This window comes from Dermacentor silvarum, chromosome 3 (assembly GCF_013339745.2).
Source record: "Dermacentor silvarum isolate Dsil-2018 chromosome 3, BIME_Dsil_1.4, whole genome shotgun sequence".
NCBI classification, from domain to species: Eukaryota; Metazoa; Arthropoda; class Arachnida; order Ixodida; family Ixodidae; genus Dermacentor; species Dermacentor silvarum.
The window spans coordinates 112,434,012-112,461,997 of record NC_051156.1 but is presented as its reverse complement, the minus strand read 5'-3'; the positions used below and the strand labels follow the sequence as shown (position 1 = coordinate 112,461,997).

Sequence of the window (27,986 nt, the reverse complement as noted above, 5' to 3'; positions counted from 1 at the left end):
ACTTACAGAGATAAAATTTACGATAAATTTACGATAAAATTTAAATCGCTTGGAATCGCCATAGCAGGATTTGACTGAAGAACTTGAAGAGAGGAAAGCATTTTATAATGCGGTGGGCGACTAGGGCTCTGTTGCAGTTTTTAAGAAAAAGAGACTTGGAGAAGCGACTGTAGTCTGAACTAATGTTTACAGTGCGACAAGTGCTACTATGCTGTGCGGTGATAGTCTGCGGTGACAGGGACCGAGTGTGATTGCGTATATGTGCTCCCTTTATTTCTATATCTCTTTCTCTAGCACTCCAACAAGCGACCGGCGTCGTCCAGCAATATGAAAAAGCCAGAGGTCTCCTATGCTCCCCCGAGAAGTTCTAACTATTAGTCGTTCGGCAGAAATCCCGAAGAAAACTCAATGAAGTACCCCACATCAAACTTACCACCGACGGCAAAGAAATACCCACAGTAAATCGCGTCCGCAGATTGGTATCCACATAAAACAGGACGGCGGAGGCGCAAACACCATCCAACGTCTCAAGCAGACCACCTTCCAAGTCATGCGAATGGTCAGCCGCATCACTACCAAACAATACGGACTGAAAGAAGACATCACCCAGCGCGTCCAGGCCATGATAACATGCCGCATCGCCTACGCTGCCCCGTACCTGCCCCTCACTACCCAAGAGAAAGATAACTAGAGAAGCAAGCGCTCGGCCTACCAGCGGGAACAGCCACACTCAAGCTCGAAGCCCTAGGAGTCTATAACAAAGTAAGAGAAATCATAGACACCCTCCTCACACGCCAACGAGAACGCCTAGCCCTCACACCAACAGGCAAAAAGGTTCTAGAGCGCCTAGGCTACCCCCCCCCCCCCCCCCCCCCCGCCGCAGGGTCGAGGCCACGAACAAGGAATCTATGTGGCCCCAACATCCGCGAGTATATCAAAGTAGCCACCATCCCCAGAAGCATGCACCCGGAACATCGTGGCGGTCGTCGCCAAGTTCGCGCAAGGACCCTCCAGACAAGATATGGCTACCTCCTCACGACACTATACATGCACAGATGCCGCGCAGTACCCCTGAAACGCAGCCATGATGGCCAGCGTTGTCGACCATAATCTTCAAGAGGTGGTCTCGATGACGGTCCGCACTGCCAACGCGCTCGAAGCAACGGAGACAGCCATAGCCTTAGCCATAACCTCTAGCCAACCAAAGAACACGTCACAGTTATTACCGATTCCCAAGCAGCTTGCCGTTGCTATGCCAGAGGTAGATTATCTTCCATCGCCCACTGACTCCTCAAACAAGCATTCTAATTCCCGGACGTTGAAATAGTATGGCCTCCAGGACACGAGTCCCTCCGTGGAAATCCGCGTGCGCACGCTGTAGCCCGAGTTGATGCCACCCGAGCGCAAGAAGAGAGGGATACAGCCGGATCTATGGAGCAATCTTTACAATACAGTGCCATATTTTCAAAACCACAGATTGAACAGACGACAATACGCACCCCCACACAAGACGCTCTCACGCGAATACGCAGTACCATGGCGACAATTCCAAACCAACACATACCACTATTTATGCAGATTATACGCAATACACCCTACAATATACTCGTAGAAATGCCCCGTTTGTAACCACTACGCTTCCCTATATCACACCACATGGGCGTTCCCCAACAGACAGGTAGCCCCGCAAATACCCAACCTCACACCTTACCATTGGGAGGCCATTTTGACTAGCTCGGGCCCTCGTTACCATCAACAACTGCTGCGGCGGGCCCGGGAGACAGCAAGAGTCGCAGGAGCCCGGGACTGAGGGCGCCTCCCAGCACAACACCTGTTCTTTTTTTTTTCAATAACTGTTTTTCCACCCCCTTTCCTGTCCCTTTATCTCGCTTTGCCCTCTCTTCCCGGCGTAGAGTAGCAAACCGGATCTTCCCCTCTGTTTAACCCACGGTGGAAGAATATTTAGGTGTTGACACTGCGCGCGAGCGAGCGTCCAGATTATGTTCGGCCGCGCGCGGGCGCACCGAGTAGCTCTGCTGCGAGCAGATAGAGGGCGCCGCGGCCAGCGGTCCCAGCTTAGCGGCGCCGGCGGCTTGGCATTCCTCTGCCTCCGCTAAATTTTCGTTCGTAGTGTAGTGAGTAAATCTCATAGCGCGAAAAAAAAATCGTTATTTCACATTAAAGTGATAAGTGTACCAGGCTTCGCTAACATGAAGGTTCCTTGTGCACGGCGTGGATGACGTGAACACGGATCAATCGGGCAGCACTCAAAGCCCACTGAAGTTACCCTCGCGCGCGCAATTTGTTTCATCCGGTCTAGCCGTTCATCCAACCATAAAAAAATGTGGTTGATCCCTCTTATATAGGAATCGGTATAGAACACGAAAGTGAAACGTGTCTTCACAGAAGTAGTGTAATGTTTATTGCACGTTGATATATAATGTCTATTGGTGTTTTGTGGCTAAAGCGCCCTTAGGCGTTGATGCACCCACGCTGACGCCTGGTGGCACGTCTCCTCCATCACGACTACCAACGTCGATGACCATGAGCAACCGTCGTGCATATGGAAGCTGCACTACGCTGCACACGCTAGCACAACGCGAAAGACGAAGCACGTAACTGACACACTAATACAACGCGCAAGACAAAGCACGTAACTGAATCGTCACCGAGTCAAATCAGCGCGTACAGCGCGTCGTAATTGCAGCCTCCGCGATCAACTTCAGAAACAGTTTCAGAGCTGATTGCGGAGGCCACGCTCCGCTGTGCTGAGTACGGTGAACGCCACTACCAACGCCGCCTAGGTGGCGTTGGTAGTGCTTCTTGATGCCAGCGTCCCTTCGAATGCTGGCATCGAGGCGTCGTAGTGGTGAGACCACCGAAGCGTTCACTGTCGGTGCGCGTTAGTGTCATAATGCAGTACTTCTCTTTTCTGCTCGTAGGCGGCGGCACCGCCCCGAACAAGAGCGCGGGTACACGGAGGAGTGTTAGATATATAAGGCGCGTCTGTGTAGCTCTCTGCAAATGCGTTTGTGGCGCAATGGGTTAAACGCTCGGCCATCTATCGTCGCGAACCGAGAGGTCGTGGGTTCGATTCCCAAATTTTGCATGTTTGTGGAACTTTTTCTTCTGGTTTCTTTCTTTGCATTATGTTCTATGACGTATTTCCGTGACGGAAATACGTCAGTGAAGTCTTGGTGGACCCCGGCATAAAACACTTTCGTGTTAAAAATGAAAGTGTTAGCCCACGTGCTACCCCTCGATCAGAAGAAAATAGTGACCGCACCAGAAAATGTATTTCGTGCTTATCGCTGCTTCCATTCACACTCAGAAAACCGTTCAATCATCGTTGCGTGAATTCAATGTGGCCGCGATATAAATTAAGAAATGAAACGGCGCAAGCTTCCGATATGCAATGCACTAGAGCAAAGTGGCTGTTCATGGCTAGAACTTAAGATGAGAATGCACATCAGCTATGTAAAAACTCTTTCAAATGGGAATTTATTAGGCGGGACGAGGGCAGGTGTCCATCTTGAATTAGAGCATCACTACCACAGTTTACTGATGAAAACCTGAGCAAATGCCTTTTTTATACCAATTCCACTTAACATAGACCGTGTATATTATTCATTGGGCTTTCGTCCATTGAGGACTGAGTGACTCTTGCGGGTTCTAAAAAAAGAAGAGGTAACTTTCTTTTTTCTTAAATTGCATATGAGGATGTGCCAATGTAAGCGTGTTTGACGATGCATGCTACAGCCTGTCCACAAATACACTTACACCCACCACTCAATAATCCCATAGACCTTTTTTTTTTTGCATAGACACAATACGAAAAAACTTGTGCATGAAGCAGCTCGATAATTTTAATAGGTGATAACCATCCCAGAAGCTTGCGGTCTCATACACTCCCACAATGGAAAAATGTTGAATAAAAACATGCAAGCGTGTAATATACACCGCACGCGCATTGTAAAAAAAATTCAGTAGCCAGGATGGAACAAATTTGAAAATCAGGCACACATCTGCACAGAAAACAGCAGTATATTACAGGGTGCACAAATATTTCAAAATATGCAAATGTCACGTAGCTGGATAGAACCATAGTAATGTTGCTGCCGTCCCTTGGAGATACTCGGTTATTTTTTACATTTCGCCTAATTAGATAATTAGTTGTATTTATTGATCAACTTCTCAATTATTATAATTAGATTAAAAGTGTCAATGAGAAAATTGTAGAGCAGCATCAAAGACTCCCGATACAGCTTTGTATTGCTCAATACGCGCTACGTAGAAGTGTTTTTCCGAGCATGAAAGAAGCTCACGAATACACGCTAAGTGCCTCGAGCGGCCAGTCGCGCGGCAATATTGCTGTATTCGCGGGTTTCGTTCACGCTCGGAAAACACTTTTATCTATCACGTATTGAGAAACAGAAAGTTATATTGGGAGTTTGCCACGCTGCTGTACAATTCTCTTGTTCATACTTTTTTATCCAATTATAGCTTTAAAAGAGTTGATTAATCAATTATGAAAATAATTATGTAATTAAGCGGAATAAAAAATAATCTGAGTATCTCCAAGCGACGGCAGACAACATTACCTTGGTTCTGCCCAGCTACGTGACATTTACATATTTTCCAATCTTGGTGCATGATAGTAAACCACCCAGTATATATCTTTTAGATGCAGCAAAATTTGCACAAACTACTGCGGCACACAGGAGGTTCTCTCTTCCGCAGCGACTTTCGAGGTTTATTTGACCGTGTGAGGTTCTTTGGACAGTTTGGAAATAAGGTGGGAATCCTTCTATCGAGCGCTCCGCGTAATATTGCCACGTGTCTAGCGCGGTGATGACGACGGCATAAGACACATCGGCACTTATGAAAAACATAGCAAGAAGAAGAAGAAGCAGTGACTAGCGCGCGCCATTTTAAAATTAACCATCCGTTCTTGTTACTGCCTCTGCCGACAAGTGCGTTTCGTTTGTCCCTCGAGCTTTCGACGTCGTGACAATATGCCATCGATATCGTATCTTCTGAAAAATGGCTGGTGCAGACATGGTCGGTAGGCGTTAGAGTTCGGTCTGCCCTCAGATTTGCACGGCGCCACTGCTCTAGACACCGCTGTCGGACGGCGCTTTGAATAAAGGCACACGCTCCGCACAAGTCAGGTATCCAGAATTGCAGTTCGGAACGAAGCACTTTCTAGCCATTTCAAACGCCCCTCAGAAGGCCGCTGCCACCTTCGTCGAGGGCCCGTGGCGACAATACCCAAGCACAAGCTCATGAAACGAACGCGAACAAAAATCGTGCCTTCAAAACAGCGCAACCGTACATGCAAGCAGGCAGACGAAGCAGCGGCAGCACGCGCCTTGCCGCCGAGGCTGGGACCGCATACTGCAGCGCCCTCTACGACGGCGCCGAACCAGCTGCAACCAAGCCGAACATAATCTGGACGCGAGCGAGCGGCGCTTTCGCGCGCGTTGGGGGGAGAGTGTCAGCACCTCTCCTTATTCTTACACCGTGGTTTAACCTCCATGCCTTTCCCCTTTCTTCTGTCTCTCTCTCTATTTTCATCCAACGTGTGAAAGCCCGGTCTATACAAGCATTTTACCTGTCAAAAAGTTTCTACTGGGTCATTGATGAAGCAACGAACATTTTTGAGCAGGTCTTTTCTGTGATGATTATGGCTAATTGCCATCAAAAAGGTGCGTAATCTCGCTGCCAGAATGATCAACCAAATGGCATCATGCAGTCTCTTGTTTCATCAAAGCGTCGTTGCAGAATGTCTGGTGCAAGAGGAAACTAGAGACGCAAATATTTATAAGAGGATTGATCTCGCGTATCACGATGCGTAAATGTGCCCGAGCAGTAGGTCATTTAAAGGGCCCCTAAACCACCTCAGATATCTTTAGAACATTTCAAGTAAACACGCGCATCCAGTTCAGAATGCCGTCACGAATAACGATGCCAAACGCTGCAGCGCTACGCGCCGTGGGCGCGCCAGAAAAAAAAAACTATTACTCCATCTCCCGCTAAAGGGAACCATGTGTGGATGCGAAGCCGGGGGGAGATAGTTAGCTTGAGCGGGAGATGGTTTCGCGGCAGCGGCCCGAGCGCTCATCGCGGCGCTGCACAGGAGAGCGATTCAGGCGCGCGCGCTCCGTCATTTTAATACAGCGGAACTACCGTGGCGCCCCCAGCGGAGTATGCAGCTTTCACACCACCTGTCGTGCGCCCCGCTCCGGATTCCTATAGGAGAGAAAAGGGGAAGCATAGGAGAGGAGAGAGAGTGGGAGTGGTGTGGCAGGCGGGCGCCGCTCCGTAGAGGATTCCTAGAGGATAGAAAGGGGAGAGCGTAGGAGAGGAGAGAGAGGGGGAGAGGACGCGCATGCGCTGTGGGGGTGAGGCACGCGAGCGCCGCTCCGTACATGATTTCTAGAGGAGAGAATGGGGGAGAGAAGGAGAGGAGGGGGCGATGTGGGACGCGGGACGGACGGACAGAGCCGCCAGCAAGAAATGCTTCGCATTTAAAAACACAATGCCGTCCTCCTCTCCTGGCCTTTTCGGTATCCCCAGCGGTCGTCACGATGTCAGCAGGGTGAATCTGGTGATGTCAGCGTCTGCGACGATGCCCATTGGCCGAACAAGAACCTACGACTTCCGCTTTGTCTGCTGGCAAGTACGTGCGCTCCCTGCTCTTCCTTGTCGTGTTGCTCGCTTGTGTGCCCTTTTAAATCGGTAATTACAGCCCGCAAGGCAAGTGCCAAATCGCTCGCGTTCCAACACAGTCGTGCTTAGCGGTCTAATCTGTCAACACAGCGGTCAACACTGTCGCAGTATGTTCGCAACGCGAACAGACGGTGACAGTGTTGACATTTTTAGACGAGCGCGCAACACAGGGTCTATAGCGGCACGCTTCGCATGAACGCGGGCTGGCACCGCAGCAACAGCGGGTATAGCCGAGAAGCGCTGAGTCCACGTCCCTGTTACCGGCACGGTAACTCGTCGCATGCCGTTTGTCATTCTGGCGCCGCCGTTCGACGGTGGTTTTCCTCGCGAACGGCGAGATTTCCTTGCCGTAGAGAGGATGAGACTAGGACCCATTTGTGCGGTAGCCAGTCCGCCACCGCCGCCGATCGTTCGTGTCGATATCGTCGCTAGGCCTTTTTCCGGTTCACTTAAAAGCTAAAACGGACGGCGGTTCGGAATGAATTGCCGACGCTCACAAGCCGCTATTTTTTCTTGCCGTTGTTATCGCCCTTCGCAATAATTGTACACGAAGAAGAAAACACGCTTATATTAGCGGCGCTGTCGGCTGTGATGCGAGCACAGCCGAGCCAGTCGTCTCCCGTCGGTAGCTGTGCACGGCAGCTGAGCTCGAAAAGTGTCGGAGCGCTCGAGTTCATGTTTAACGTTTGACAGTGGATATCGTTCTTAATAAAATGTACAATTTACGCATCACATTATCTAGGAAGAATTATTTTGATTGGAACAGAAGCTCCAGCTGATATTTTCGTCGCCGGTGGTGGAGGCGCGCAGCTTCAGAGTCGCCGAATGGCCCGTTGATTGAGCTGCGGGCGGTGCACCGGCCGAACTACCGTCTACTTTGGACACCTCTCGCGGGGCAGACGTTCCAGGGCAAGGGAGGCCGGTTCGCCGTCGGTATATTTGCCGCTAGCGTGGACGTGCCTTAACCGGAAGTGGGAGGTGTCTTGTGGAGCGCGTTGGCGATGACGTATGTCACGTGACATTTGGAGCAGCACTCGCCGAGGAGGAGTGACCAGCCGACGATGAGAATAGCGAAGGAAAGAGCGAAACGAGCGAGGGCCGTTTTTCGATCATCAAACGCGTGGAACTCCGCTATTACGGCACCATTTCGAAAAATTCGAAACTAAATTTCGACCTCTGGGTGGTTTAGGGGCCCTTTAAAGATAGCAGGACGAGCCTTGAAAAGGAGCCTCTAAGTTCGAGCTATGAAGGTCGGAGAGCCACCATGAAGGAAAAAAGGACACTGTTGATGCATTCATCCAACACTGGCGAAAAGCAATATGCGAAATAGCGGCACTTCATATTCCAGAGCACAAGACGTCGTACTATCTTGTACAGTCGGAAATATTCCCTGTCGGCGTATGTGGGCGGAAGCCCAAGCACGGCCGCCGGGTTGGTGTCCCACATTGCGTCGCCGAAGACTTTAGTGTCGACTACCGGTATTTTTCTGGTTTTTAAAACGCTGCCAGAAGTGCCGTCTGATTTCTTTGACCTACTGGAGGTCGTTGGCGACGGGGCAATTGTCCACGCGCTGATATTCAGCAACATGGCGTCGTCCATTGTTTTCACCAGGTTCCTTTCGTAAACCAGCTTGAACGAAGTCATTAGCGTTGTTTCTTGCACTGCTGTGTTTTATGTGAGCAAAGGCTGGGTACGAAATGATCGGATCTCGGATTTTGTGCTCAACGTCCACCTATATGACTAACATAGTGGCAAGTTATTTATTCAGGCACTCCGCAAGACCATTCTTCTACGGTGGATTTGCGACTGATCTCCAGTCATTTGGCTTCCATGCAAAATGGATTCAGTACGTTTCGCCGTGCTGAGTTCCATTGTGATGATAGATCAAATGTGATGAGGACCTCTGTGACATTATGTTTTAGCAGGATGTTCTCGACGAGGAAACATGACACTTTCGTCAGAACTTCTATTTCACCTTGCGTCTCTGCTTCAATTTCATAGAAGCGGCTGAAGTAGTTGCCATGACAATGCACGTGTTTTCTATTGTGGAAGTAGAAAGGTACACCAGAAGGTCCAACCTAAATATAGTCTTTTGGAGGAGGCGTAAGAGGGGTGTGGTAGGCGTTAGGGGTCCCGCAGGTTTTATCGGTGATGTATTGATATAATGGATCACTTTGACGGCCTGGTCCGGTAAGTAGTACTTCCGTATCCTCGCGAGTGTACAAAAAAACCCAGAGATGTCCAACTGTCGGATCGCCATGCAGGGCTGCCAGAACTACTGATAGCAGTGTTGAAGACACTAAAAGAAGTTCTTGCAAACTATGGAGAATCTTTTTTTCCAGAACACCGTCGCTCTGGGAAAATGACGGTAATCCTTGCTTGAACAAACTAGAAACAAAGCTTGTTTTACAGTCTAAGGCCTAATGGAGCGCTTCTTAATTTCGGGTCTGGTCGGTGCTGTTCGGCGAGGATTTCTGCGCTTGCAGTACTCGGCAAATATTGGCCACGGACAAGACAATAAAATCAGAGTGTGTCCGTACAGGTAAAGTTGAATTCTTGCAATATGAGGCTCCACCGTCCGAGGCGGCTTCAAGGGTCCTATATGTGTGCCAGCCACAGAAAGTGTGTATTAAAAACAGAAGAAAAAGAAGCGAGACATCGTCATGTGTGCGGGCATGGAAAATGGGGTTCCATTAATGCAGTTGCACCGATTAACCGTAAGCGACGGACACTATGCTCTGGCTATGGTAAATGCTATGAAAACTGTCGCCTCCTCCCCCCTGCGCACACCCTCTCATTGGTCGCCTCCTCGACTAGCACGCCTCTCCTCCTCTGCTGGTACGTTAGTTGCCCTCCCCCGGCGCGGCTGTCATCCTCCCCTGGTCAGGTGACCTGCGTGACGCCGTACAGACGGCGAAGGGTCGACTAAGGACAACTTCGCTGTTAAAATCTTGGAGAGGTCGAGAAAGAGGTCACACGACAGTACAAATGTCAGCATGAAGCATCCGACACCAACGCTCCCGACCGAATGCACAAGCAGAAATACATACTGTACCTCCTGACGAAGTCTCCCAAAGGACAGGACCCCATTACGCGGAAGCTGTAGAGCCTCGAGCAAGGAGGTCAAATACAAGACAAACAAACAGATCGCCATCGAACTTGCTACTCTGAGGACCGCCACCGCAGTGTCGAGACCGACCCTGACCGACATAGCAGCTTTCGGAGCCTCAGCCCCGAGGACAATTTACCAACATCTTCGAGGTCTTCTAAACCATTTGTCTTCAGCGACAAAAAATACTACAGCTTCCACAATATCCGCCATAGGAATGAATACATTACCGTTGAAAAAAAATGCGCTACGTGCAGCAACTCCGGTTTAGAACAGGCCCACGAGAGCGGTACTAGTCCGTCGTATGCCACTTAACCGATTTCTTCGACCACAAGGCTCGCCTTCATCGACCAGCAGAGCTATTTCACGCCCACTACACCACAGAGTCCGCCACCACCAGATAGGCCTGGTGACTACAAGTTTGACTTCATAAAAAAAATACTAGCCCTACCCCTGTCGAGGATATTTCATGGGGGTAAACAAAGCTTGTCGTGTGTTTTTTCGGTGTACCTCCGAACGAATTGCAATGACGAGTACCACGTTGTGCTGGAACAACAACCGGTCACACGCACTGCAGCTGGCTCCGAAGTTCCGGTTGAGAAACTCGCGTTGAAACCTGGCCGTCACACCGGCGCAGTTGGCGCTAGCGTTACCGAGGCATGCTCTACTGTTGTCGGGTTGCTGCAAGGCTAGAGGTCACTGATGTTTGGCCTCAACATCGCACTCCCGCAACTCGGAGTCGGAGGCTTTTCGCTGACGTAATTGGCCTCAACATCGCGGTCCCTCAACTCGGGGTCCGCGGCTCTTCACTGACGGTTCGACTGGGCTTAAGAAGCCCTAACGCTAGAATCGCCACGTGGACGACGAGCCCTTTCCCGAGCGTGTTTATTATGGATGGATTTAAATGAAATTGCTTCAAGGTTAAATTTGTCGGTTACGTAAGGCAATGAACATCTCATACCCCCTTACGCAATGGCTCACACCCCCGTAAACCCGGCCTGCCCATTACGACGACAGAAGAGGAGTGAAATTCTACCCTGGAATAATTAGCGGCAACGCAGCCAGCTGTGGAAGCAGACTACGACGACGAACGCGGGAGCCGTGGCACGAGTGCGTGCAGACCACGAGCGCAACCCGAGGGGCACCAACGAGCCAGCTGCGGAAGAAGACGACGCTCGAGCCACTGCTGATGATAGTTAACTGTACACATGCGATTTCGCCTAGCCATATACGATTTCGCCTAGACAAAGAAAGCTTCGCTATAAAAATTCACCGACGACTACGATGCACCCTAATGCGAAATTTGAGTGCAGCTCTATACGGGTTTTTATTTCGGGATATATTGGATGGCGCGCACAATCTCCTTTGTGCGGCACGTTGCAGACGGAGCGAAGCGTGGCGCGACTGTCTCACTAATCTGGAGATGGCCAGAGCCAGCGCGTGGGTGACCCGTGGGTGCGATTTGCAGCAGCCGCCGCAGACAGGCCTTTACCAGACGACGCGCGCTACTCTGGCGCCATCGTCTAGCCATCGTCGCCGCACTACGCTTTTCTTGCCACGCTTTCGCCATACCCTCCTCCGCTTTCCGCCTCACGGCACCACTGCACCCTCCTCTCCACTTTCCTCCTCGCCTCTTTCATATCCGGCTGAGTTTTGAGATCGCTTTCATTTCACCTTGTGCTCTTCTCCTTGGTTACACCGCCGACGCCGACGCTCGCCGCAGAAATGGGAGCCACATAGCTGCGCTCCAAAACGACGAAAAGCGTGCAACTACACCGGTAATGTCCTGACCTACCACGTACCGCTGCGCCAACACACCAGCCGACGCCCCATCGTGGCACCTGCATCAAGAACAATGGGAACATGGACGACCTAGTCTTCACGAAAAGGTCCAAGGAGACAATAAAAGGGACTCCTCTGACGGCTCCTCTGGTCACCTGCGTGCTGTCACGCGCATTCTGGGCTTCTGTTCCAGCCTGGTGGGACGCCAGCAGCAACCGCCGTCGCCGCAAACGCTGCAGGGTTTTGACACGAAAGCTGCCACGAGAGTGGCTACTAGTTTAGGCAAATCAACCGCCACCAGCCGGAGAACATCGCGAACGAGAAAGGCGAGACTCCGGAGGAGTTTAGAATACGACGTGACGCCTTGTCAGCATCACTCATCTCGCCTGTTTCTCGCGGGCGGCAATGTGTTAAGAACGGAAGAATAGAAAACGGTAGGTGAGCCTAATCTTTGACTTAGGTGTCTCTTAGTGGCACTATTTTTTCTATTTCCATTTTTTCTCATTTATTTTGAATTTCATCCCCCATAGTCTCAGGAGGTGAACCTCGGCAAATAGTTCTAATCATTTCAGACACTTCAGTAACTAAACTTGTAACTAAACTTATGCTCTGATATCATATCTATAATGAAACCCATGAATTTTGTGCGGTACTATTGTTTTTCTATTTTTTCTGATTTATTTTGTTTTCGTCTCAGCTAATTAATTCAAATTATTCCAGAGACTTCAGTCACTCAACTTGTAACTAAACTTATGCTCTGATATCATATATATAATTAAACCGATGGATTTTGCACTGTACTATTCTTTTTAATATTTTTTTCTGATTTATATTGAATTTTGGCCCCGGTCCTCTCAGGAGTTGAACCGGAAGCGCTGCGCAGAAAACAAAGAGTGTCACTCGATGATCGTGCCACTAAAAAGAGCGACATCACCACGCGCGTGGGCACGGAAAAGGGGATATAAAGGTAAATACACCTGGTAGCGAAGCTTCCATAGACGCCCATAAGTTCAAAACGTGGCTTATCGGCGGTTCATGGGGCTTAGCGCCATCTGTGTGAGGAGGGAACACTTCCGGCAGAAGAAAAAATAATTTGACGTCATAACCCTTAAAAATAGACGTGCCGTCATTTTGTTCTCATCGGCGCGAAATTTGTTTTCGGAGGCCTGCCATTAGAGGTGTATATTCGAATTCCCCGCCATTCGACTTCATGAGCGTTCCGAGCTTTCAGCGCGGAAAGCGATGCAGGAAAAGGTCAGCCGTACGGGTGTCGGAATCACATTGCTACACCGAACATACTTTCTTTGGAGGCCGACGAACGCTTTGGGAGTAGATGGCGTATAGGGTGCTCGTCCTTTCGGCGGACGCCAAGACCGTCGGCCAGCGCTGTCACACGAAAAAAACTACAGTGAACAAGTATCTGACGGTCGCAACTCACTACTTTTGACTGCACCGGTTAAGAAACAATAAAACTACCCGCGTCACCAAATTCAGACAAACGTCGACATGCAAAGCAACACAAAATGTGAGGAGGGCGTATTGTAACAGGTGAACTTTACGAGCGCGCCTTTAGACGCACTCCAAGAGCTGTGTTGCATTGCAAGTGATAGCGGCATCAGCGCCCGCCGCAATCGATGGGTGCTCTCACGGTGGGCGCTGAGAAAAGGTATTTATGGATAATGATCAAGTAAAATAGAGTTGTATCTTCTTTTCTCGACATGCGTATATGAAATATATTAAGAATTTTATTTTCGTTGAATGAATCTAGCTGCGTCTCGCTTTAATTAAAAACCGCGTTTTTTATTTCCCAGTGTTTATTCCCTCCAAACATAGTCGTGCTTCAATCGCTGCTCCCATAACCGCCCTTGCTGATGTCGGTGACAATTGGTTCTGAACCGCTTTCCGCCCGAAGCTTCGCGACCTATGTAGATAAACCTTGGGGATTCCATTAAAGCAGTCGCACCGAGCAATCGTAACCGAGGGACGCGCAGTCGCTTCGCTCCTTAGAGTGTGACGTTCGCTCGCCACTTTGAAGAGCCTGCCATATATTTAAGGCTGGAATTTGCAGTAGTTCAAATGATGGCACGGCACATTTTTACCTTCGTTGAAGTATTAATTTCTCCTTTTTATAGCTATCAGCAAACGTAGGCTATGACTCTTTCAAGGCCGTCTTTTCTTTAGGCTAATATGGCACCAAGGCCTGGGCTACTTGCGTCATTGCGGATTTAGGCATGTAGGTGGCGTTTATTCACCGGAAATGCTTTGAACTATGGTGTTTCTCAGTTGAACTCGACGTCTGCTTTTGTGAGAAGAATGACAGGCGCGCTGATGGAAGAGAAGTCATTGACAAAACGCCTATAGCGGAGACACAGTCAAATGAATCTGCGGCAGTGCTTTCTTGTGGGCGAGCTGCGAGACCATTGCTATGGCAACTGTCTAAATCGGTGGTTTATTGAAGCTTTGAAGTAAACGCTGTACAACTAACACTTATTTGCGCAACTCTGTTTACTTTCTTGTTTAAACGAATGATGTCTTGTAGCATTTATGTTTATGCACTGCAAAATTTCACAAATTCTATATGCCTCGTACACCAGTGGCAGTTACATATAAATACGTACTACCTCTGTACTACTGGTGACAGAACTGTCAATGCTCTTTCTAGAGTTACAGATACCGATTGTAGAGGGTTACCAAAGAACAGGCACAAACCGCAATGTCGTATATCGAATGCAGAAATATTAGAAAGAAAAAGTTTATCTTAGAACCCGCTGTACATTGCGCGTCTCAATTAGGAGGTAAGTGTCATTTAAAGATAAACAGGAACCGACGTGACGTCTTCAGGTATTACATAAGAATACTTTAATAGGGATAACAGAAGTGCGCTTACTCGCATTACTGAGGCGGTTTACGCACATGGTATACGTAAACCCCATTTGCTGGCAATTGCATTGGGAGTAGATACAAGCTTCGTATATATATATATATATATATATATATATATATATATATATACCTGGCGCAGAACGCCTAATTCACTTTAATAGAGAAGAACGACCGTGGGAGAGCTCAAGTTACAAATTTTTACCTTGCACATCAGTAACATTCTTTTTACTGCCTGTGTAAGTGTCTGCACCGTAAACAGTGTAGTCCCGGAGGATGTGCAGGATTGACCCAGTACTAATTTTTGTACCGGTAATCAACAGCTATGAGTATAGCGGTTGATTACCTCTATACTGCTATACTCATTGTCAATGCTAGAACATGACCTAGCACCCGATGCTTTCATCAGCAGGTTACGAGGATGTCTGTGCCTACGATCATGTGGCTACGAGGATGTCTAATATGAAAAAAGCCTTCCTTCATGTGTAGTGGGAGACACCGCATCTAAATGAAATATAAAAAAAGAGATAATCTCAAGTGTAGACATCACAATTGAAGGTAGCCGGCCGTTCATTTCCTGCATTATACCTCACTCTGTCTGCGCGTGAAAAATAGTAGACGGCTCTCCGGGAGCAATATTGAACTCTATGGGTTGCGCATGGATGAGATAGGGAATATCGTCAACCAAGGTGTATTTGGGTTGCCATTTAACAACTGCCGTCTTACCCATAATTAGTTGGTTCAACAGCTCCTCGTTTTTTTTATATTTAGTCGTGGGTACAGCCTACTTACCAATCCAGTACTCATTATCAGGGCTGCCGAAGCCTAGCGCGTATTCACTCCAGTTTCGGTAGAAGTGGAAAACCCTGTTTCCGAATTGTCCGCGCCTTTGGATTACCTGCCAAGAAAAAAATAGCACTGAAAATCGAATAACGGTTTAAAACTTGATTAGGCTGGTTTATGAAGTGGTTCTGGAAGCTCCTTTCGAGTTCCAAATTCCCATAATAGAATGCGTGAGATGAAGTGCAAAGAGTAGTTCTCAAAGAGGCACGTTTACAAATGTAATGCAAAAAAATTGCCTTGCCATCCCGGGCCTGGGAAAGGGGATGTCCGGCGAAGCTATTGCGAATCCACTACTACAACTGCTGAGGGGGGGGGGGGGGGGGGGGGTATGTAATGCTTTATTGATGGCGCTCTAGAAAATTCGAACGCCTATCTTGGAAACATGAAAATTGAACAGTCTTGAAAGGCAGCCGAAAAGTTCACAGGGTCGATACTGGGTATACAAGACATCGTTCATTAAAAGTCTTTACGCGTAACAATATCCGACGAATCATTTACGCATGCATACATGTCCATTTTTTTGCGTTTCGAATGCTACACGTATACATCTCTCGGGACTAATAAAGTCCTTCCTTGCAAGCAAGGCAATGAACCTACTAACGTATACAACAACGGTAAGCACTTTCGGGGATATGTAAGGAGGGTGAACTTTTCGAGAAGGCCTTATGTTGCTGCTCCATTATTTAACTGGTTCCTGCAATAACGCAGCAAACTACGAAACATTGATAGAGGTTATTAGCACTTATTCACTTCAAATAGGTGGCCGAGCCAAGCTCCTGTATCAATAAGGAACTGTCGCACGTGGGTACTAGGGCGTGATGTGATGCTTTTGACGTGCTGTTCAATGGGGGTAGCGGGGTTACAAATAGTCCAGAAGTCATTATGGCGATGACGAGGGAGATCTAGTTTCAGTATTATTTATCAACTCCAACCACACAGTAAATCTTTCTCCTTTAGGGTGCACGTTTCTCGTAATTACCATATCAGCTGTACCGGAGCCGCCGGGCAATTGAGAGCTTTTGTAGCTCGTTCCTGTCTGCCATAGGGAAGAGTGGGGCGAAAGGATAAGCTCTGATTCTAGTTAAGTGGCATCTTGTGGAATTTATTCTTGTAAAGCTATGATGCACAGGGTGTCAACCAAGTTGGCTTTGTCATTAAGGTAACCTACTGCAATGGTTTCGTCCCATTGGGGGGCCTCGAAACAGTTCCGCAAAGCTGCGTCAATTATAAAAAACGACGGTGTATATGCTCTGAAGCAAATAACGTCTCTCTTGCAAGACTACTATTCATAGCACCTCATTGATTATCCTCGCACTTTGACCTGCATTTTTTTTACAGTTGCCTTCGTGTCGCCTCTAGTTGACGCTGCCGCGTACAAGTCCAGAATTTCGGCATAAGATGACGGACACAGCACCACGACATGAAGGAGTCAGTAAGAAAATCAGGGAGTAGGCAATAAAGGTGCAATGAAACGATGAGCATGAAATACGGAGGCAGAATTGGTGAACTTTGAGCCTGATCTGTTCATCAGGTTATCAGCAGACAAACAGGTGGTTTCGTGCGATAAATGCTCCTCGCTGTTCAAGATTGTGCGAGATACGACACTAGTTTGATACGGTTTTCTTGGAAGAATTAGCAAACATTCACTGGCGCGCGAAATATCGGCGGACAAGATTAGGTTGACGAGGTGGACGCTGAAATAGTTTATAACAGTTCAATAAGGGAATAAGATGAACGTCAGAAAGTGCGATGCGCCGCCACTGCACGGCAGTGGCGGTAGTAGTGCGAGAAATAATGCCGGGCTATTCGTGTGCTGACATTATAGAGCGCAGCCAGAAAATAAAGGAATAAAGGATGGCCGCGAGGTAATATGTCCTGCCGCTTTCTTTTTGTATGTTTTGCTTTCAGTGCGGCATTTCTCCACGTAATACAACAGAACGTTCCTGCTACTGCATTGGAAGTTGGCCATTCAGTATATGACTTTGCGAATGTCCAATCGACACAACGGTTGTACGTGCTATATTGCTACTTTTCAACGATGCATAAAAACAGCACATTACAAGAAAAAGTGTCCTCACCGTCCAGCCTCCACCATCTGATGTGAGGTCGCAGTAGACGTCCTGTCCTGATTCATGAGCTGCGCTGTGGTATATTGTGTACACGCCATTATTCCGCTGACCAGCTCGCAAAAGATCGCTGCACTGCCGAGGGCGATTTCTTGCTGCGAAAATTGTTTTTCCTTCTGTAATTTCTGAAGGTATGCCCAAGACTTGGAAGAGGTTAAAAGTATAACAAAAAGAAAGGCTCGAATTTAAAACACATGTGACGTAACGGCACCGCGTTTTCTGCTCGCATAATAAACAAGCTGCTCATCGTGTTTCCGCCTACTAATGCTGTTCTTAGGAACAAAAATAGAAACAGTGCTTATTTCGCTTGGGAGAAGCCTGCACTCGCACGGACGTTTTGCCAGGCACGCTGAAAAGTAACGATTTCTGTAACTTTAACATGTAGCGTAGCGGGACACAACATGTGCAGCACCACTGTTCGAAGACCACACAGCGAGCATAATTAATCACATTCGTCCATTTCATTCTTGCGTTCCCCCTTTGAACGTTGCCTTATTATTTTATTGCGGCCATGCTTTATATTTACTCCAGAAACATTCTAGAGACATTGAAGTAAAATAAATCCGATGCTCTTATAGGGATACTCTAGACATTGAATCACTTCTACAAAATAATAACTAAATAAGTAAATGTATAGCAATGAACTTCACAACGCTAAGCATATAGGTTACAGGAAACACCATAGCGCAGGATTCATGCCAAAATTTCAATACAAAGCAACTTGAATTTCAATATGCACTAAAGGAGATGACACAGCTGCCTCCAGTTGAACGGAAGAACGCTTCGCAGCTCATACACGAGCGCCGCCTCCGTTAGCAAAGAGAGTTAGAGCAGTTAAAGCCGGTAAAATACATTTAATAGCTGGACATAAAAGCATCCATTAGAATACTGCGCTTGCCTCTACTCATCATTATCATCCTATATTTATGTTCACTGCAGGACGAAGGCTTGTGTCTGTGATCTCCAATTACCCGTGTCTTGCGTAAGCTGATTCCAACTTGCCCCTAGAAATTTCCGAACTTCTTCATTCCACCTAGTTTAATGCCGTCCTCGAACTGCGCTTCCCTTCTCTTGGTATCCATCTCTTTAACTCTAATGGTCAACCATTGATCCATCCTACGCATTACATGGCCTGCACAGCTCCATTTTCTCCACTTAATGTCAACTAGAATATTGGCTATCCCGGTTTGCTCTCACCTCTAATAAAGCGTAGTAATTGCTCCAGCTGTCGCACTTTTTCCTCAGCCTGGTCGATGGGCTTCTCTTGCGCAGGTAGATTCACGAGTGGTTGAGATTGAGGTGTTGGTGCACTCGCTTCCTCAGTGTGCACGGCGACGATCCAAGTGGTTACGACAACAAAGAAAATGACCATGTGACTTGCCATCTTGAAAGCCGCACCACTTCGACACTGAAAGAAAAGGCCCTGTTTGCATGTCATTTCGATGACATTGATGACTGCTTAATGTGACAATTGTCGAATTGATACCAGTTTGCCTGCCATGTAGCGTTCTTCATGAATCCTGCAGCATCAGATCATATTGTGTGGCAAAGTATTTCAACATGAGTAATTAAGTTGAAAAGTGGACGAAGACTGCTTTGCAGCGAGTAGTTTGTGGAGCTGAAATCAGATTTTCATATGCGCTGTTTCAAGGCGACGCACAGTGAGGGTCTTGTATAGCAACGGAATCCTCCTTCTGCGGCCTCCATGTGAAGCATTTATACCTCTGTCTGAGACCACAACCTGTTGCTTTTAATGAAGCATGCTAAGGTAAACAAAAAAAAACACAACGTGCGCGTTTCTGAATTGTAGAACCATTGAAGGGCTTACTCGATTTGCTTGTGTTCGGTGTAGAGAGACCTCGGCTGCATCAACACTTTTCGATGCTTAGCGCCACATAGTCTAATTCAAACGCTAGGTCAGCAGTGTGATTTGGAAAAAAAAGAAAACGAAAGAAATGGAGCTCCATCTAGTAATGTATGTGTAGCATTGAGCTTTGCGGTGTTGTAGGTGTAGCTTCCTGCGAGAATGAGCCAGTAGCCTAACGGAAGCTATATTGTCGTTTTCAGAGAAAGTCGAACGCATTCCATTCGGCGCCTCTCGACGTGCCACCTAGACACGTCGGGTTGATTGAGGGGCGATACCATTACGCTACACTAAGCATTTGCTTGAGTGAATGGTGGAAATGCGTCTGTATTGCATCTGTTCGCATATGCCGCAACTGCAAACACGTCCAAGTCAAAACTGCGATCCAGGAATTAACAGAAACATTGCCTAACCCGATGCAGCAAAGCGCCACTCCTCCCCGAATAGTTAACTCTGCTGAACACTCTTCAAATCACCCTCAGTTTTTGTTGGCGAACCTGCACGGCGACCTTTGTTATAGGGTTTGCTGTGTCACTCACAAGTAGTTTCTTCTGGCGGTTTACTCGGTCACTTACCTCGCTATCATCACATATACGGTCAATATACAGGCAGTACCTGAATTCGAGGGCAGTGGGTGCCTGCAGGGCTCAGGCCTTGCTTTTCTAAGAAGAGGTATGTAATGTACACAAAAAAGAGCTTCGAAACGCCGCGATAAAAGTATCATGCGGCATAAATATGTAAAGCTGGTGGTTAGTTCTACATTGCTAGCGCCGAATTGTGTATCCATCGCTCATTAGTGGCGTTTTAGTACAATATTCGGTCACTTCCTACACTGCTCACTTCCTGTCTCTTAAGGTTAGGCCTAGCATTTTTCCTTCCATCGCTCTTTGTGCGGTCCTTAACTTGTTCTCGAGCTTCTTTGTTAATCTTTGTAATCTCGAGCTTCTTTGTTAGCACCGGTAGAAGGCAATGATTGTACACTTTTATTTTCAACGACAGTGGTAAGCTCCCCGTCAGCATTTGGCAATGCCTGCCGTACGCACTCCAACACAGTTTTATTATTCGGTAAATTTCCTTCAAATGGTTAGGATCCTCTGTGAGTAAGTGACCGAGAGAAACGTACTCCTGCACAGACTCCATAGGCTGACTGGCGCTCATAAATTCTTGCTTCCTTAACAGGCTACGGAACCTTAGCTTTGTCTTCTGCATGTTAATCTTTAACCTCACACTTGCACTTTCTCGGTTAATGTCATCAATCATTTGTTTCAATTGATCGCCAGTGTAGCTGAACAGTACAATGTCTTCTGCAAATCGAAGGTTGCTGAAATATTCACTATTGATCCTCTCTCCTAAGCTTTCGCAGTCTAATAGCCTGAGTAATTTTTCTACGCATGCAGTGAATAGCATTGCAGAAATTGTGTCTGCTTGCCTTACCCTATTCTCGATAAATATTTTCCTACTTTTCTTTTAAAGAACAAAGGTAGCTGCGTAACCTTTGGAGATATTCCCGAGAAATTCACGTATTCCTCCTGTACTCTGATTGCGCAATGCATCCATGGCTGCTGGTAACGCTACCGAATCAAATGCCTTTTCATAATCTTCAAAAGCTATTTAGAGAGGTTGATTGTACTCCGCAGATTTCTCAATTACCTGAGTGATGATATGAATGTGATCCATTCTTGCATATCCATTCCTAAAGCAAGGTTGTTCTCTTGGTTTATTGAAGTCAAGTGTTACCCTCATTCTGTTGGAAGTTATCTTTTTTGGCAAATATATTATAGAATACTGAAACCAATTTACTAAGCCTATAATTCTTCAATTCTTTAACGTCTCCTTTATTATGGCTTAGTATAAGGTTGGCATCTTCCCGCTCTCTGGTACACTTGAAGTCGTGAGGCATTGTGTATAAAGCGCCGTAATCTTTCAAAGCATAACATCTCCTCCATTGTTGACTAAATTGACTGTTATTACATATTCTCCTGCCACTTTTCTCCATGACATGCCTTGCAAGGCCATTCTGACTTCATCGATACATATGAAAGGAGCCTGTGTATCATGTTGACCACTACTGCTAATGAAGGTAGCCGGGATGGTCTGGATACTGTACCGGTCAGTATAGAATTCTTCTGCTGCTTTTACTAAATCATCGAAATTGCTGACGACATTACTCTGCTTATCTTTCAGCGCATACATCTTGCCTTGTCCTATGCCAAGTTTTATTCTCACTCATTTCATGCTGCGGCCATTTTTACTGCTTCCTCAACCTTTGCCACGTCATCATTTCGAATATCCCTTAATTTGTTCATGTTGATCAGTTTTGACAGTTCAGCGAATTCTACCTCATTTCTTTAGTTAGACACGTTCATGCTTTGTCGTTTCTTTATTAGGTAATTTGATACTTGGGAGACTTTACCAACTGGTTGTCTTGTGCCTTACCTCCCACTTCAATTGCTGCTTCTGATATCAGCGTAGTTACGCTTTCATTCATTACCTCTATGTTACTGTCATGTTTCTGTTCTAAAGCTGCATATTCGTTTGCGAGCACCAGCCTGCCGTAATTGAGAATTGCTTCTTGCCCAGACTGCACTTTCCCCACTTTTGCATTAAGGTCGCCCAGCACTACAGTATGCTGAGCTTTACCTTTGTAACTACTAATTCAAAATCTTCAAGAAACTGTTTTATTTTTTCATCATTCTTTCTTTTCGTTTATTGAAAATGCCTCAAAGACCCTGTACACAGGGTTTTACATGAGGGGTGGGCGGAAAAAAAGTTGATATTTACAAAGAGTGACTCAACGGCGGCTTTGAACTGAACAGGGTTGACATGAAGGACAATGTTTCAGGGAAGATTGTTCCAGTCGATGGCTGTCTTGACCAAGAAGGACTGAATGTGCGTGACTGTGAGGTCACGCGGGGGGTATAGAGCTTTAAGATGGCTTAATGCGTTGAGAGATGCGAAGAGCTAGATTGATGGGAGAGCAATGCGGCAAACCATTAAACAAAAATGTGAGACAGTGAAAGCCTTGCGATTTTGTGGCGAACATGAAGACTAGGTAGACATGATTTTTCTTTTAGGTTACTTACGCTGGTAGCGTAAGAGTTATCAGAATACGCGAATCTAATGGCGCGGCTTTGTATAGATTCAATGAGATCGGCTAGAGCTCATTCACAAGCATATTCTAATTTTGGTCGAATTAGTGTTTTGTATGCTAGTAGTTTTACAGAAGGGGAGGCATGATTAAATTTCGCATGAGGTAACCTAAGGTACGGTTAGCGTCGTTTGTAATCTTCGTTATATGCGCTGTACAAGTAAGGTCGTTGGAGAGAGTAATGCCTTGCTACTTTGCATTAGATTATGAACTGATGTTGCCGTTAAAAATTATTTAAATACTTGATATTCATTCCGCCTATGAAAGGAAACCAACGACGTTTTGTTAGTATTTACATACTTGATCCCGTCATAACACCAGTTATATAATTTTAGTGAGTGACTTCGGAGTGTTTGGCTATCGGTTATGTCACGTATCAGGCGATAAAAGACGTAGTCATCTGCGAAGAGGCGTTACTTTGAAGAAATGTTACAGGGCAGGTCGTTAATGTAAATGAGGAAAAATAGTGCACCCAACACGGTGCCTTGTGGCTCGCCAGATAAAACATGAGACAAATTTGATAAAGTATTATTTGCATGCACGAATTGTTGTCGGTTAGGAAGGAAATCTTTTATCCAGTCTAGGATAAGGGAATGTACGTTTAGTCATGATAGTTTTAATGGCAAACGCTTATGGGGACTTTGTCAAATGCCTTTCCGAAATCGATGAAATCAACGGGTATGTTTTGATCGATGTTATTGTTAATGTCGTGAAGAAAAAGTGCCACTTGAGTTTCCCACGAGAAAGAGTTTCGAAACCCATGTTGACTCGGATTGAAAAATTTAACGGAATTTAGAAAGTTTATTGTGCGGGTGTAAAGACGTGTTGCAGTGGTTTTCGAGCAGACACTAACTAGAAAAATTGGGCGGTAGTTAGAGGGTCCTTTCTTAGGAACTGGAACAATATTACCCAACTTCCAATCATGATGCAGGGTGCTGCATGACAATGACTGTTGAAAACTCTGAGACATTATAGCACTTCTTATGTATTTAGTATTTTTCAACATTTTCGAATTGATAGCGTGGGGACCTGCAGACGAAGTCAGCTTTAGTGAATCAATTATTTTGGCAATACCTTCGGCGCAAAATGTGATGTCTGGCATAACTGGGTGATCAAATACTGGGATATGAGGGAGGCCACTGTGAGTATCTTTGGTAAAAACAGAACATAGAATTTAGTGTTTCCGGTACAGCGATATCGGGATTGGCGTCACCAATATTGTCTTCGAGATACACAGACGTTTTAGTTAGTTTAGTATTCATAAGTTTCCAAAATTGTTAGGTTAAGTAAGCGATAGTTTGGGCGATGTAAATATGAAGAAAAAGCGTTTAGTCTGGGCTACAGTAATGCCATATGCTGTAGCTGGCAATGCAATATTTTTGTCACGCGCCCTAGTCACTACAGAATTTCGCTTGCTGGAAATGCCTATTTTTTATTTTTGAGCCTCTTTAAATTGCGACAAAACCAGGGTGACGTTGCACGTTCTTTTATGGGAACCATTGGAACATATTTGTTGATAATCCTATACATCTCCGATTTCAAAAGTGAGCAATTTCTTTCAACAGAGCTTGAGAAAAAGTCAACAGATAAAACAGATATGAAATGCCAAAACTCAGTAACCTCCCTTTTAATAACTTGGTAACTACCTTCCGCGTGAAGTGTTAACATTTTCCGCTCCAACCTCCATTACTGGAGGCTGGATCGTAGGCTAGTACTTATTACTACGGAGTGTAGTACTAGTACTTTTATGACGACCGCTATCGTCTGAATAATGTTGTGGAATTCATCAATGTGGCCACTATTTTCTTACGGATTAGAAATCCTACCACCTATTGTCTCTTATCTGGTAGGCCTTCTCAGTCGAGGACGTGGCAGTTAGCCAGCACTGAATAAGCCTCACCAGTTCTTTTAACCAATAATATAATATGTCAATCGTATTCCAGGCAATGCCTGATAATTCCTTAAACAGCCCTGCTAAGCTAGCCGCACTCGAGAGGGTTCGTGTGTGTAACGTTGCCAGGCTTATATACTATAGCCCCGAGCAAATAGCTTGAGGAGTCATCCGATTTTAAAGTGGTCGCAAGGCACAGCGAGTGACACTCAGTAATTACGCTTGACTCATGCATTGTATTATCCGTGGGAGAATAGTGTAAGGCATGTGAGGATGTCCTATAATTAAAAAAAAAAACTACCCAGTTAAGACATTGTTCTCATTTTACCTATAGCTTCTCATAGTGTCCAACAGGCAGCGTATCTCAGAAAAACATGTTTTTCCACAGGTGCTTCAGCAACAGCTAATGTTACCTCGATTCTAGTAGTTTGGTATTTTAGGTAGCATTGTTCTTTCGGTTTCGATTTGTTCATGCAGCCAGACAAGCAGTTTTTGCGTGGTTACAGCAATGCGTGACAATGGCACTGCCTTTTTCTGGGAAGTTGATAACCACCAACATAGATGCCGCAAATCTCCATTTTACGTTGGTGCGCCATGCAAAAAAAAAAAAAAAAGTGAATTGCGTCTTCCACTTTCGTTGTAGACAACTTTCGTCGTAGAAATTTTCTCCCTGGATATAAATAGGTCTACATCATGCACTTATTGACTGTTTCAACCAGTGAACCCAGTCTAGTCCCTCTGAGTGCCCCTGATTTCTCATTTATGTGCTTGCGCTCTTTGTGCAACTGAACGCTTATTTATTGGTGGCGAAACATCTACTGACATGACCATCGCTCATTGACATGCAAGTAGATTATGTTCCACTGAAATTCATCAATTCTCCTGCCCTGTAATTTGTTTCACCTCCCGTCTCTATTAAAACCCTGCAAAGAATTTAAAAAATTCTGACTAGCCAAACTTTCTGCATCTGTGGCAGGCCCTCACTTTAAGGGTCTTTATGGCAAGTCCGCTGCTTATGGTATGCTGGAGTTAGGAGACTGTGCGATCTCTGTTATCTGTTGCATAAATGCTTGTTGACAATATAATGCTTGATTACAGCTTATCGTTCTAGACACAACGTTCCCCTGGTGCTGTTTCTTATTTATTTCTTGCTCTCCTTGGTTCCTTTTTATATTGTTGATTAATGTTTTTGAACCACAGTTGACATTTTATAGTCTAACGTGCCTACAATGCAGTTATACATACCTTTTTATGCGCTGCAAATTTTTGGTAATGTATCCGTTCTGATAATCTAAGTTTCTGCATAAGCGATCCCTATACTTTTGACAAAGCTGTGGTGAAAATACGGCTCGTTCTCGGAAAGTGTGCTACATTTTGCTGGTCAGCTCGTCCCCCGGAGACACTATCGATATTCTGAACTGAAGATTTCAATTTACTGTATCTGCAGGTATTTATGCCATAAGCTTGGCTGTCCATGCATTATATGAGTTTGGCATGTTCTCAATCTAAGTTCGTTAAATAGAGAAGCGCCAGGTTATGTACGCCAAAGATCTGCAATAGATATTGGAAGCTCACAAGCATAAAGTATGCGCGCGCAACCAAACCATCTTATCGCTTCCGGCTATCTATTTTACCGGCAACTTTACCTGTGCAAAAGATGTTTACTGATTGTTGAAGCAGTACCAAATAGATAAACTACATGAAGTAAGAGTCACTTTCGCTGTGCTGAAGGAACTACGGACCCTATGTATTAAGGCCAATAATACCAAAAAGGCATATGGAAGATGCACTTTAAGAGGGATTTTGTCTACGGCCATCGAAAAAACAGCGATAGTTACTGCCATTTTTATAGCAGCAAATGCATGAGGTGAAGTACAGTGTTCACGTGTCGCTTGAAAGGCAATGTACGGAAGCGCCACCTTTCAATATACTAAACGAATAAAATGACATTAAGCTCTATGTAAACTAGGCCGCGATGTTGTAGCGATGCTCTCCCGTCAATTTTATGCCACTGTTATCATCCGGCATTCACTGCCGCTTGATCCCTTTGATATAGTAAGCTAAGTGTTTTTCTGACCACTGAAGAAGCGCGTAAAGAAATTGAATAACAAAAGCCATCACTGCAAAATCGAGCTAATGCTTTCCTTCTCATCAGAAAATGAAAGGAGCTATATAATGGCGCGAAGTTGTAATAAAGAGTTTGGAAAGGCCTCCTCTGTGTGATGGCAGTGGATGTCATCAATGTAGCCAGTCCTTTAGCGCGAAGAACGTGATGGTTTAAGATGTGATTCGGCAAAGCATGAGGCAGCAAGACGGCACTCAATATGCAATTTGATGAGAAATCGAAAACTGTTCGACTTGTCAATGTCTGTCAAAATTCCAGTCTTAGATATTATGTCAACTATAAATTTGGAATTCGTAAATGGTACTGCAATGTGGACCTTTCAATACGTCTGATCCTTATATACTAGGAGGAAACCTTGAAATTTTTGTTATAAGACTTTTGAGAACAACAATGTGTGTTGGAAGTAAAGACAATAAAAATACCTTCGCCTCCTTTGCTTTCAAGCGTTGTAGCGGCTCTTGTTCACCGCCTTTTGAATGAAAGTTTGAGTGGGTGTAATGTAAGCTTGAGATAAGCCACGACTGGCTTATCCCGGCGATAAGTTTGGTTGAGAGCTACTCTGATTGCTGACGAGAGGAAAAAGAATTTAATAATATAAAATGGTTGCGTTGAGGAACGAACAGTATTGAATATCACTGCTTTTTTGACGGGCATACACATGCAACTAAAGCTACGGTATATTGTGCGATAAACGACAATAATGATCACTGCCTAAGAATGATACTAAATGCGATTAGGCCACTTTTAGAATATGGTTACGTACAGAAGTTCTATCAAGTTTCACCAGTTTGAATTTGCAAGACGTTAAGCGAAACATTTATGCCTCCAGCTACTTGCAATTGCGAGTCCTTGTGCTCGCCTAGCAACGTTCCTAACACTAGCCTTATTTGAAATAAGAATTAACAAGTTATGAAGGCAATATCGTACCCTGTTTTATAGCTGTATTTCTAGAACAGTTTTCTTGAACGAACGGAATGCACATCAGGTGACGGACTAAATAAAATGGAGCTTATTCTTACATTACGAAGGTCGCTCACTTTTCTTCGACTGAAGTTGCATAGAACGAGCCAAAATGTTATCGTGAAAACAACTTAAGGAGTGCTCCTCTTTTAAACCTTCGTATATATCGAATACAGCAAGGAACATTTGAGACAATGAGCGAGCACCTGCTATAGGCACCAGTGCAGCGCGCTATCTTATTGTCTCTGCGCTGCTTTCTTTTCTCTTTATTCAAGCATGTTCATACCGTGTACAGTCGCACTAAATTCAGGCTTTTGTATAGCGGCTTTGTCACACAGTGCCGCCTCGCTCCTTCCTCTAACATTGTATTTCTCAAGTTTAGCAGCATTACAACCCCCCTTCCAATAATATTTTTATTGCGGTTGCGTTGCTTTTATGTAAAAAGGAATGAAAGTTTTCCTACGTAAGTAAAGCTAGGTTCGAAAAAAAATTGCAAAGGTTTAACTTCTAGAACTAGTTATCACGA

The 27,986-nt window shown here is 45.8% G+C and overlaps 1 protein-coding gene across 4 annotated transcripts in view; it reads right to left on the bottom strand.

Moving 5' to 3' along the window:
• Positions 1-27,679, bottom strand: part of LOC119445700 (techylectin-5A) — a 96,952-nt gene extending 69,273 nt beyond the window's left edge. The window contains exons 1-4 of one of the 4 annotated variants that reach the window (XM_037709978.2): positions 27,520-27,667; positions 18,670-18,880; positions 17,425-17,567; positions 15,296-15,401 (exon numbers count right to left, since the gene is read on the bottom strand). In XM_037709978.2, coding sequence (XP_037565906.1) covers positions 15,296-15,401; positions 17,425-17,567; positions 18,670-18,856 — 436 coding nt within the window. In that variant the 5' untranslated portion in view covers positions 18,857-18,880; positions 27,520-27,667. Of the gene's footprint in view, positions 1-15,295; positions 15,402-17,424; positions 17,568-18,669; positions 18,881-27,519 lie in introns of all 4 variants that reach the window. The other 3 variants (XM_049663539.1, XM_049663540.1, XM_037709981.2) reach the window with 3 other exon arrangements.
• Positions 27,680-27,986: the final 307 nt, after the last annotated feature.